The sequence below is a fragment of the Prionailurus viverrinus genome, unplaced genomic scaffold, assembly GCF_022837055.1.
Source record: "Prionailurus viverrinus isolate Anna unplaced genomic scaffold, UM_Priviv_1.0 scaffold_60, whole genome shotgun sequence".
In the NCBI taxonomy this organism is placed as follows: domain Eukaryota; kingdom Metazoa; phylum Chordata; class Mammalia; order Carnivora; family Felidae; genus Prionailurus; species Prionailurus viverrinus.
In genome coordinates, this window is record NW_025927622.1 from 264,106 (window position 1) to 275,922 (window position 11,817).

General features: G+C 65.9%; 2 protein-coding genes and 2 non-coding genes across 4 annotated transcripts; 2 read left to right on the forward strand and 2 right to left on the reverse strand.

Annotated features, from left to right (window-relative positions):
- The first annotated feature begins 211 nt into the window (after window positions 1–211).
- On the forward strand, window positions 212–3,460 carry GAMT (guanidinoacetate N-methyltransferase). The gene is made up of 6 exons (XM_047848252.1): window positions 212–469; window positions 1,471–1,616; window positions 1,826–1,889; window positions 2,198–2,265; window positions 2,422–2,532; window positions 3,065–3,460. Exons 1-6 carry the CDS (start codon window positions 289–291, stop codon window positions 3,203–3,205), a joined length of 711 nt encoding a protein of 236 aa, XP_047704208.1. The 5' UTR covers window positions 212–288; the 3' UTR covers window positions 3,206–3,460.
- A 503-nt stretch (window positions 3,461–3,963) lies between these two features.
- NDUFS7 (NADH:ubiquinone oxidoreductase core subunit S7) lies at window positions 3,964–10,397 on the reverse strand. The gene is made up of 8 exons (XM_047848253.1): window positions 10,275–10,397; window positions 9,224–9,257; window positions 8,288–8,356; window positions 7,812–7,929; window positions 6,561–6,740; window positions 6,444–6,490; window positions 5,665–5,753; window positions 3,964–4,126 (listed from the first exon to the last, which is right to left on the reverse strand). The coding sequence occupies exons 1-8, from the start codon at window positions 10,288–10,290 to the stop codon at window positions 4,029–4,031; spliced, it is 651 nt and encodes a 216-aa protein (XP_047704209.1). The 5' UTR covers window positions 10,291–10,397; the 3' UTR covers window positions 3,964–4,028.
- Window positions 10,398–10,567: 170 nt separating this feature from the next.
- Window positions 10,568–10,641, reverse strand: TRNAN-GUU (transfer RNA asparagine (anticodon GUU)). The gene has a single exon. It is a non-coding gene; the product is annotated as a tRNA-Asn (tRNA).
- Window positions 10,642–10,782: 141 nt separating this feature from the next.
- TRNAF-GAA (transfer RNA phenylalanine (anticodon GAA)) lies at window positions 10,783–10,855 on the forward strand. The gene has a single exon. It is a non-coding gene; the product is annotated as a tRNA-Phe (tRNA).
- The last annotated feature ends 962 nt before the right edge of the window (window positions 10,856–11,817 follow it).

The following is an 11,817-nucleotide window of genomic DNA, read 5'->3' on the forward strand; positions in this document are numbered from 1 at the left end:
CCTGCCTCTCAAATAAAACAGAAAACAAAACTGGGTAACTATTAGCCAGTGCCATCTGTTTTCACAGGATGCACAGGGCGCCTTTGGCCCAGTGGCCGCTAGAGGCCCATCAGACCTCCGTGCAATCCGCCCCCGGCCCCGCCCACCGGTCCCGGCCCCGCCCCTCCGGCCTGCGGGCCGCCCCGCCCCTCCGGCCCGCGGCCCCGCCCCGCCCCCGCCCCAGAAGGCCTCGCAGGGATCAGGCCCACGCGTCGCGAGCGCAGTCCGGTAGCTCGTCCCCGCCGCAGCATGAGCGTCCCCGCCGCGCCCCCCATCTTCGCCCCCGGCGAGAACTGCAGCCCCGCGTGGCAGATGGCGCCCGCGGCCTACGACGCGGCGGACATGCACCTGCAGATCCTGGGCAAGCCGGTGATGGAGCGCTGGGAGACCCCCTACATGCACGCGCTGGCGGCCGCCGCCTCCTCCAAAGGTAGCCGGGCACCCACTTGTAACCCGAGGCCGCAGGACGCTCAGATCTGGGGTCCAGCCGGTTCTCCGGCCGGTGTGCATCGGGGCCTCTCCGTGTCTCTGGTTTTCCCGCCCGTAAAATGAGGCTAGCGGGGAGCAACGGGGAAGTAAAGGGGGTGCTGCAGGCACGGGCTTGCACGCAGAAGGCGCCTCCTAAGTACCAGAAACTTCCTGATGGGGAAGGGTCTGGGTCGAGGGAATGGGCCCCACCATGACGACCTCGGGCGGAGCTCAGCCGCTGTCTTCCCGTGAAGTCGCGGACGCGGTGGGCTATCCCCCCGTGAGGTCGGGGACGCGGTGGCGGCCAAGCGAGGGGGGTGGGGGAGCGCTGCCCAGGAGTTCCCAGAAGCCCCGCCCCGGCTACGAATAGCTCGGGGAGAGCTGAGGCTGCCAAACAGCTGTCCCGGTGGCCCTGTGCCTCGTTCAGAGCCTGAGGGGTGCCGAGGGCTCCCCAGGTCCCCAGGGGCCAGGCATGGGTCCTCCAGGCCTTTGCACAAGCAGTGTCCCTGCGTGGTTGGGATGTTTCTATCACCCGTCTCTTGTCCAATGGGGACCACCTCCTCCCCAACTGTTGCAGGCCTCAGGCCTCAAACTCACCCCCCTTCTCCTGCAGAAACTTCATTGCAGGGAGCAGGAGGGGGGAGGCCAGAGAAAAGTAACCGAATCAAGAGATAAGCACCACCAGGGATCAAAGTCCAGGATCTGACCTCCCCACTGGGGCTGGGCCTAAAATCCGCTGCCCACGCCTCCCTGGCTTGCCACCCTCTCTGGCCCCTGGCCAGAGCCCACACTGTTCCCTCTCAGGGCCAGTGTGTTGTGTGTCACCCTCCGCCTCTGCCCCACTTGTGCTCTCCTGTCCTTGTGGCAAACGTTTCTCTCTGCAAAGACCCTGCCCTCGGGCCCCCTCCCTCAGGCAGCTCCCCCAGCCCCAGCCCGGCGTGTGATGCTGGGATCTTTGCCCAGGGGGCCGGGTCCTGGAGGTGGGCTTCGGCATGGCGATCGCAGCTTCCAGGGTGCAAGAGGCCCCCATCGACGAACACTGGATCATTGAGTGCAATGATGGCGTCTTCCAGCGCCTCCAGGACTGGGCCCAGCGGCAGCCACACAAGGTGCCCGCCTCTGCCTGCACGTCCCCCCTCAGCACTACCCTGTGGGGTCGAGGCCCTTTCCTGGGAGGGGCTGGGGGCCCAGGCAGTGCAAAAATGGAGGAAGTGGTCTTCTCCCTTGGGAGCTCCTCAGCCCTCTCCCTTGCAGCAGGTGGGAAGATCCTGGACCCCTGTGACTCCCGATCTGTTTTCTGTTTCTCCCCCGCCCCAAGGTGGTTCCCTTGAAAGGCCTGTGGGAGGAGGTGGCCCCTACCCTGCCAGACGGCCACTTTGATGGTGAGCGGGCTTGGGGGCTGGGTGGGGGGGAGCCCCTGCCTCATTTTCCACCACTAGCCCCTTCCTTCCTTGGCCTGCAGAGGGACCCTCTAAGGAACACACGCTGCAATGTTTCACTTGGGGGCACAGATCCGAGAGCCAGGGCCTGGCACTCGGCAGGTGTGTGGACAACTGAGCAGGACCCCGTTCCCAGAGGAGGCAGCACACCGAGTGCTGGGTGAAGCCTCTGGGGTCTAGTCTCCCTGTGCAGACGCTGCTGGTGAGGCTGCACCCGGCCCTGACCGCGTAGCCTGTGACTTCCTATGCAGGTATCCTGTATGACACCTACCCCCTGTCCGAGGAGACCTGGCATACCCACCAGTTCGCCTTCATCAAGGTAGGACCCGCTGGGTGGGATGGTCACCCCCCAGGGCTGAGTGGGGGAGGGGGGGCCTGCCATTCGCACACAGGACACCTCTTCCTGTTTCTCTGACCTGCTGGGATGCAGGAGGCCGCCCTGGGTGATCCCTCCTGATCACTGTCCCCTGCCCAGGACCATGCCTTTCGCCTGCTGAAGCCCGGGGGCATTCTCACCTACTGCAACCTCACGTCGTGGGGGGAGCTGATGAAGTCCAAGTACTCGGACATCACCACCATGTTCCAGGTGCCGCAGCCTGGGAGCTCCCCGTGGGTCTCTGCCCCACCCCCCGAGCCAGGCAGCAGCTGGAGTAGCTTGTGACCTAGGGGGTGGTTCTTGACCTCAGGGGCTGATCTCTTGGGTGGAATGTAAGCTCCAGATAGAAGTGTGTCAAGACTCTCCCCAGCTATAAAACTTTCCTGGCTCCCCAGTGCCCTCAGGATACAGGGATATAGCCCAGCCTCCCCACCCAGGCATCCCCCTCCCTCTGCCCTCCTCCACCCAGCGTGTCTTTATTGGTTTAGCCACGCTGTCTCCGGCCTCGGCTCACGTTCTCCCTGCTGCCTGAGAGGATGTGCAGTAGGCAGCGGCTGGCACCCCATGACAGCAGGAAACTGCTGCCCGAGTCGAGACCCCTGGAGATGCCCCCCCCCCCAACTGGGGCTCCCTCCCGGGGGCCTTGGCAATTACAAACGCTGTGCCAGGAAGAGTGGGCGCCATGGGGGTCTCGTGTGGCCTGGCGGCTTGCGGTGACCTGGCCTGTCTCTCCCGCCGCCAGGAGACACAGGTGCCAGCCCTGCTGGAAGCGGGCTTCAGACGGGAGAACATCCACATGGAGGTGATGGAGCTGGTCCCACCGGCCGAGTGCCGCTATTACGCCTTCCCTCGGATGATCACGCCCCTGGTCACCAAGCACTGAGCCCGCCTGGGCCTCCGGCTTGACCACAGGGGGGGCCGCAGTCCCATCCCCGTGCCCCACATGGTGCCTTCGCGGCCGGGAGTGCAGGCTCTGGGCTCTCGTGGCCCTGGGTTCAAGTCCCGGCCCACACCCGCAGTGGGACGCAGGGCCAGCTTCCCTGACCTTCCCTGCAAGGGGATACCGCTACCTTCCTCTCAGGGGCACCGAGGGTAAAATAAACACTAACACTGGGCTTGCCCAGCACGGTGCGCCGCACCCGCACTTTCGTTTCCTTCTGCCCCCCAAAACCAAGAGCAGCATGTGTTAAATGGATTTCTGGGGAGCCCCCGTGTCTCCGGGCCAGCACGTGACCCTCCTGGCGCCCAGGCCGGCGGACCGGAGCAGCCGTCAGAGCTCGTGAGCCCCTGCCTCCAGTCAGCAGCGGGGGTACAGACGGGGTGCGGAGCCGCATCAGGGCCAGCGCGCCTCTGGTCCCACCGTCAGGCAGGGCCTTGAAGGAAAGCAAACCCTGGAAGCCCGGCCTTGCTGGCGAGGACCCACACCACAGCCCAAGACGTGCCTCCCGAGGCGGGCCGCGCCCCGACTTTCCCACCCCCTGGCGCCCACGTGGTCACCCGCTGCCCTCCTCTGTGCCCCTCCACGGGCTCTCGGGCCCGTCCGCTCCCCTCCGTCGTCGGTCTCGGGGAGGCCACGCGCGGGCAGCTCCCACACCTCCCCGAGGCCCCACCGCCCACACGTGGCACACGGAGAGGGTGGCGGCGAGGTGGGTGCAGCAGGTTTATTGGCCATCCTCAGGGCCGCCGCAGGGGCCGGGGGGGCGGCACTACCTGCGGTACCAGATGCGGAGCCTCTTCTCCCGCTTGATCTTCTTCTGCAGCTGCAGGATGCCGTAGAGCAGGGCCTCAGCCGTGGGCGGGCAGCCTGCGGGGGGGGGGGGGGGGGGCCTCAGTTTCCCTGTGGCAGGGAGGGGGGCCCCTTGGCCCTAGGCTATCCTGGACCAGCGGCCGCATCGTAGACCCCGTGCCCATCCTCCCTGCCGGGGCCGCCGACCCTGGTTTTCTGCCGCTGCTCGGCAGAGGGTGCCTGAGCCAGGATGCAAGTCAGAGGGCCTCGCCGAGGGCTGCAGGGCCGGGTCCAGGAGAAGGGTGAGGCGGGGCCCCCGCTCCAGTACCCGCTTTCGTTGGTACCGCCTGGGCGGCGGGTCTGGCCCATCACGGGGCAGGAGCCAGCAAGATGGGCGGTGCCCGGATCCTGACCCTGGCCTCCAAGCCCTGGGCAGTGGGGAGGCCGAGGCCACCCCTCCTGGGCCAAGCCGCCCTGCCCGCTATTGCCACGACCCGGCTCAGAGACCCCTGGCGGGACACGTGCGGCCTGCCTCCTGACCCTGGGTCACACTCGCCTGGTGGCGGGCCCTTCAAAGAGTGGGCGGGGGGAGTTGAGGGGGCAGAGCGGCTGGGGGCGGGCAGGGAGGCCCATATGGTCCACAGACCGACGGGCAGCCCTGGAGAAATGCTCCCCTACAGTCCCTGTCCCTAGCAGGGGGACTGACCAGGGCCTGGCCCCTGGCCCGCAGGGGGGTCCTACGTGCCCTCCCTACCAGACCGGCTCCGTCCCCCCCGGCCTGGGGGCTGCCCGGGGCCCGGCGTGGAGATCCGCAGAATGCGAAACAAATCAACACCATGTTACGGTGAACTCGACTCCAACGTCAAAAGCCCTTCCTCTGCCTCATGAGATGCCAGGCGGGACTTCGGCTTCTCGGGGGACGTGGAATTGCGGCCTTGAGCACCCCTGCTCCGCGGACACTCGGGCCGGGTGTTCGGCGCCGGCACTGAGAGCCCGTCCGCAGGCTACATACCGACCCCTGACCTCGAACCACCGGCGGGGCGGATGCCGGGGCCCACGGGTGGCCAGGTAACACACAGGACGCCAGTTATTGTGCACTTGAGACAAACAGTCAGAGCTTCTCCAGTGTCCGTGTACCACGCGCGTCGTAGGAGATGTATTTACTTACGCCAAGACAACTATTACTCGTTTCCTGACAAATATCACGGGGGGGGGGGGGGGTTGCCCTGGATTTTTATTTCCTGAATCTGGCCTCCCTGGCAATCTGGGGCCAGGGGAGTCTCGCTCTCCTTGGCGAGAATGAGAACCGTGCACACGGTTCCCTTATTTTTGGCTGTTTTTTTCTGGTTTTGTACGCGAAACGTAGTTTAAAGCTGGCAGGTGCCTGCAGCCCTGCCCCCCCGGCTCAGGCCAGGCTTCGGCAGCAGCCCGCTCCAACATCTGGATACAAGCCAAGACTCTTCGGGTGGGGAGACCTTCGAGGGGCGGGGGAGGGGGAGGCCGGGGATTCACCCTTCTGCCTGGACCGAAATCTGACCCTCCTTTTGATGGGGGGAGCCCACTGTCTCTGGAGTGGAGCGGGAGGGTGTGGGCAGGGCTCTGCCGCGGGGGCCTACCTGGGACGTAGATGTCCACGGGCACGATGCGGTCACAGCCCCTCACGACGGAGTAGGAGTAGTGGTAGTAGCCGCCTCCGTTGGCACAGCTGCAGGGGGGGCACGTGAGGGCCACGCTGGCCACCCCGGCCTGCCCTCCCCACCCGCCCCCCCAATCACGGCGGCCTTCCAGGGCACACGGGCGTCAGGAGCGGGCAGGAGTGCGGGGTGGAGGCACAGGAAACAGAATGGCCACCTGACACCTTCTGCGGGATCAGGCAGAGCAGAAGCAAATGGGCGGACCCCGAACACGCGACGCTCAGGGAGGGAACCAGACACGAGAGGCCACGCGGGGTGTGAGTCCGCGTGTGTGAAACGTCCAGAACGGGCTCATCCGAGGACAGGAGAGGAGCTCGTGGGGGCCGGGGAGGGGGACAGGGTTTCCTTCTGGGCCGATCGAAGGTTCTGGGATTAGAGAAAATCACGGACCCGCACACGGTAACGGGATGAACTTAAGGCGGCTCGACACAAGAGCCGAGTGACGCGACCGCCTGACGACGCAGGGAGGGTGGCCAGTGGGCGGCACGCGGAGAGGCGAGGAGACGGAGCGCGCACGGGGCAGGCCAAGGCAGGCACAGACAGAACGGGAGGGACTGCGCGGACGGGAGGGACGTTCTGGGGTGGGCAGCGGACGCAGACCCGGGGCTCCGGGACCGCGACGGCGGGTAGCGGGCACAGACCGGCGAGAAACGCGCCGGCACATCACGGGCGTGTCTGTGGCGGGCCCGCCCGGCACTCACCTGCCCATGGACACGACGTAGCGAGGCTCCGGCATCTGGTCATAGACCTGGAAGAGACGGCGGGGTCTGGGTGCGGCTCGGGCCGGGGCGGGGGGCGGGCCGCGGGGCCAGGCCTACCTTGCGCAGGGCCGGGGCCATCTTGTTGGTGAGCGTGCCGGCCACGATCATGACGTCCGCCTGGCGCGGGCTGGCGCGGAAGACCACGCCGAAGCGGTCCATGTCATAGCGGGGCGCGGCCATGTGCATCATCTCCACGGCGCAGCAGGCCAGGCCGAAGGTCATGGGCCACAGGGAACTCTGCCGGGGGCCAGGGCGGTCAGCCCGGGAAGGGCGCGGGGGACGGCGCACCGTGTGCACGGCACGCCAGCCACGCCGCCCCCCCCCCCCCGCCCTCCACCACGTGACCTCCGGTGCCGGTCACTGGCCCAGTGTGCCCTCCAGGAAGGTGAAGTGAGCCACCCCGGGGCGGGGGGAGGGGGGCGCAGCACTTCCTCCGTCTGCCCCGCCGGGGACCGGGACGTGGCCCCCACTGCCCGCTTCGTGCTAATACAGGTGGCAGGGCTTAGGCCACACAGCAGGCCGACCCTGACAGCATCGCGGGGTTCCACCGCCACGAGCAATGCCGCGCGGGGCACCTCCGTGCTGTGGCTGCACAAGAATGTTCGCCGTGGCCCCACTCTTACACACAGACAGAAACAGCGGGGGACTCTTAACGGTGGCCGGCCCCTGGACACCCCCGGCACACCAAGAGGAGCTACCGTCCTGCGAAACAGGTGGTCAGTGGGCGGCGCAGACGCGCACGATTCGAGGGAGGGGACCCAACACGGACGGCTCTGTGGTCAGTCCTGGGGGCGGGGGAGGGTGTTCAGGCTTTTCCCAGGAAGGAGCCCCTGTTCTTGGCCTGCACAACGTTCCCAATTACAAAAATCACTCCTATATTAGAAGAGGAAAGAGGGAGGGTGGGGCGCCCGGGCAGCTAAGTCAGCCAAGAGTCCAACTCTCGCCTTCGGCTCAGGTCATGATCTCAGTTTGTGAGTTCAAGCCCCGTGCCAGGCTCTGCGCTGACAAGGCGGGTCCTGCTTGGGGTTCTCACTCTCTGCCCCTCCTCCACTCGGTCTCCCTCTCCCTCTCTCAAAATAAATAAGCTTTAAAGAAAAATTAAAAAAAAAAAAGAAGAAGAATGAACAGAAACAGAAAAACTACAGAGGGCAGGCAGGCCATCCTCTCTGGGGGCCAAGGGAGGGACCAGGAAGCAGGGCAGGGGCACCGAGAGGACATCAGGGCCAGGAGCAGCCAGGGGCAGGTGCGCACGTGTGCACGCACACGCGGCAGGAGGCCCGAGGGACGGAGGAGGGGGCGGGGGCTCACCCGGCGGGCCCAGTTGATGAGGTCGTCCAACTTGGCCACCACATACTCGCCCCGACTGCTGGGAAGCGCGGTGGGTTTGGGGACCACGGCTCCAGCCTTGGACACAGCGGGCTGGGTGCTGGACACAGAACACAGAGTGCAGGGGAGGGAGGGGACGTCAGCCAGGCGGGCATCCGGACAGCCTGCAGCCCAGAGCAGCCTCTCAGAGGGCAGCTCTGGCCGGGGCAGGACCAAGCTGGCCCCCAGCATCCGGGCCGCCAGGCCGGGGGCAGGACGAGCCTGCTGAGCGAAGGAAGGAAATGAAGGGCCCTTCTGGTCTGGGGAAGCGCAGCCGGAGTCTCAGGTGCGCCCTGAGGGCGGGGACCGTGCCGTATGACCCTCCTGGGCGGAGGGAGGGACTGGAGTCACCATGGGCAGCTGCCGTGCCAAGGGGAGGCTTTCGGGTGTGTGCAGGTGCCCGGGAAGGCTGGCCTCACCTGCTGGGGCTGTCAGCGGCCGCGCCCGAATGGACACTTCGACCCTGCAGAGCCACGCCCACACCGGAGCTGCGGGGAGAGGGGGTGCACGTGAAGAGGAGCCTGGGGTGCCCCGCGACGCTGTCACAGGGGCCACACTAGGGGGGAAACTTCACCCGGGGCCAAATCTGGCCCTCTGCCTGTTTTTGTAAATAAGGTTTTATTGACTGGCCACCACGTCCACCCATTCCTGCTTTTCTGCAGCCCTTTTCACAAAGGCCGAGCTGAGTGGTCTCCACAGAGACAACCTGGCCCTTCGTGGAAAAAGTCTGCCGAGCCCTGGGCTGCAAAGTATGTGGTTTTCGTTTTATAATTCTCCCCTTTACTTCACACCGAGTGTGTATTTTATGCCCAGGAAAAAGTCCTTATCAAAACAGGGCAAACTCAGCCCAAATCCGTGTGCTTCTCAAAGCCTCCCAGCTCCCTCCATTAGGAAGAGCCTCTCCTGAGCCTGGCCATGTCCCGGGTCCCATGGCACGGGAGGTTTGACTTCCGGGCTCCGTCCACCGAGAGGGCACGGTGGCCACCTGCCTCCCCGTCCTAAGGGGGCCTCCCCGAGGCTGCGATCTGAGCAGATGCGCCAGACGCCTTCCCGCAACAGGCAGCAAGCGAGTTGTGAGGGAACCCGGGCAGGCAGGTGCGGGTCTGAGTGGCGGCTCTGCCACCACGTGGACGGTCCCCACTAAGGGGCCTGAACCCCACCTGCCGCGGGACACCGTCAGCCCCAGCGCTGCCCGACTCACTGTGTGACCTTCGGCAGCTGGGCCCCCTGCCCGATGCTGCTGAAGGGCCGCCCCAGCTCCGAGGTGCTCTGACCCACCCCCTGCCCCTCCCCTGGCCCCACTGAACCCTCCGTGTCAGGGCCTTGAGGTGGGGGAGGGACACACAGACACTCACCGCAGAGCAAGGATCTGGCGGAGAAGGCCGGGAGCTGCGGAGAGAACCGTGTGGTGGAGGCGATGAGCCCAGGCAGCAACACTGGCAGTAAACCCGGGACCTAGATGGGCCCGCAGGGTCCGGCCTCCGGGAGCTTCCCCACAAGTTCCCCCCCGCCTGGCATTTCCTTGCTCCTACCCTTGGTCTATCTAAATTCCCCTTAACAAACCCTTGCGAAGAGAGCTCTTTCAGAATATGAGCCACACGGTGTCACTGCCCTGCTCGATACCCCAAGCCCTGAACGAAAAGCCAAACCACACCAGGACCATCCTCCCTTTCCTCAAGCAGGTCAGTGTCCCTCCTGCCCCAGGGCCTTTGCACCTGCAGCTTCCGCTGCCTGGAGCACCCTGCCCCACACGTGGACTTGGCCAGCGCTTCCTACGGGCAGGCTTCAGGTCTACACCAGCCCCCCAGACTCCCTCGATCCTGTCACCCTGTGGCGTCTCCATGTGTGTGTTGTGCGGTGCCTGTCTCTCCCAAGATGCGGCTTCCCTGGGGTCCTGTGACTTGGTGCCCCACAAGTGTGCGCGAGTAAACAAATCCGCAGACACCAGCGAGGCTCCGGGCTCCGGGCCCCGGGCCGGGGCTCTGAGGTTTCGGAGGCTGGGCCTGAAGACCAAGCTAACCGCCGGGGCTCCCCGGCGGGCCGCCCCTCTCTGTGCCTCGGTTTCCGCAGTTGGAGACTGAGGGCTCCGGATAAGCTCACAGCACAGCAAACGCCCTTCCCCCCTCAGGTGCCGCCAGATCTCGCCGCTCGGCCCTTGGACCACGAACGCACCACCCGGGTTTCGAAACAGAGTCCTGACCACGGTGTCTCCGCGCAACCGCCTTCCTTCGCGCTGTGACTTCTGTCCTGCGCGTTCAATCCCTAATCCGGGGACGGGGGTCTCTGCAGCGGGACGGGCTGGACACCGGTCCCCGCCCGGCCGGACCGCGTGCCTGTTTCCTCGCCGTCCGCGCGCCGCTCCCCTCCCGGGCAGCCCCGCGACCCCGCGACCCCCGACTCACTCACCCGCCAGCGCCGCCATGTTGGCCTCGGCCTTCAAACAACCCCTGCGGTCCGTCCGCCTTAGCGCTCCGGGTCTCCAGGGCCGTCTCCCAAAGCGGCTCGGCCGGGGCGCGGAAGCGAGGGGCCGGGCCTGGGACGTTCCGCCCGCGCGGACTTCCTCCTGACGCGTGCCGCCAGACACCCCACGCGGGACGGGCTGACGCGGGGGAGTGGGGGGGGGGGCCCGAGGAGCGTCCCTGCAAAAGAAGGGGGGTCGCTCGCCGTCTCCTTACCTCAGGAACAGAAGTCCAAAAGTGCGTCCCTGGGTGGGCTCGAACCACCAACCTTTCGGTTAACAGCCGAACGCGCTAACCGATTGCGCCACAGAGACGGCGCTGCCGCCCGGCGCCCCGCGAGGCTTTATGAGGCGCGCGCGGCCGGGACGCAAGGCGCCGGCCGAGGCGGCGCGCGGGCGGCGGGGTGCGGCGCGGCGCGGGGGAGGACTCCGGGTGAGAGCGGCCCCTGCCGCCCCGCCGAAATAGCTCAGCTGGGAGAGCGTTAGACTGAAGATCTAAAGGTCCCTGGTTCGATCCCGGGTTTCGGCAGCCGTTTTGACGCCCCTGCAGAGAGGGAGGCCCCCTCTGCTTGGCGGGCGGGGAGCTGCTTCCGCCCACCACCACCACCACCACCACCCCAATGTCACCCCGGGCCAGCGTGGGTGGGGCAGAACCCAGAACGGGACCCTCACAACCCTTGCCCCACCCCCTGGACCACGATTCCAGCCCATTCGGTCAAAACCCACCAAACAAGAGTTCGCAAAAACACTTGCGGCTTGCGTGTCACCGAATTCTTAAGATCCTTCTGCTGGATTTTACACTTGGGGACGCAGGCTCACACCTGCAAGCGCAAGTGAGCAGCAGGCGGGCCTCCAGGCGGGACAAGTCGGTCGCGTCCTGGAGCCCCCGCTGGGGCCGGGCACAGCCGGCAGGTCTGGCTCCAAAGAGGAGCTCCAGGCCCCTTCCCATTTCCTTCCCACTACCCACTAGCCTGTGGAGCTGGCTTTCTTTTTAAATTTAAATAAACTTTGCATTTCAGAATAATTTTAGGCACGGAAAAGTCGCCAACACAGAATTCCCATGTACCCAACACCCAGTCCCCTGTCTTCAGCACCTGCGGCAATTCGCGAACCAAAGTGAACATAGAGAGTATTAATGGAAGTCTGAGCCTTATTCATTTTCCTGGAACGTCCTTGCCCCGTGAGCGAGGAGAGCAAGGGCGGAGAGCGAGCTACCCGGAGCGGAGCCCCCAGCCCATCTGACGGCTACCCCATGAGACGCCAGAGTCATGGCCAGCCTGCTCTTGGGTTTCCAATCCACCACTAGGTCCTGGGGTACTCCGTTACTCAAGAGAGGGCACCCGCAGGGGCAAAGGGCATGCGAGGCTGGTTGATGGAGGGGGAGGGGAGGCGCCCCCCCCGCCCCCCCGGAGCCTGATGGAGAAGCCCCCCACAAGGGCAGGCCGGCTGGGGGAGAACCTGGAACGGGGACGGCACGCATCCGGCAGGGAA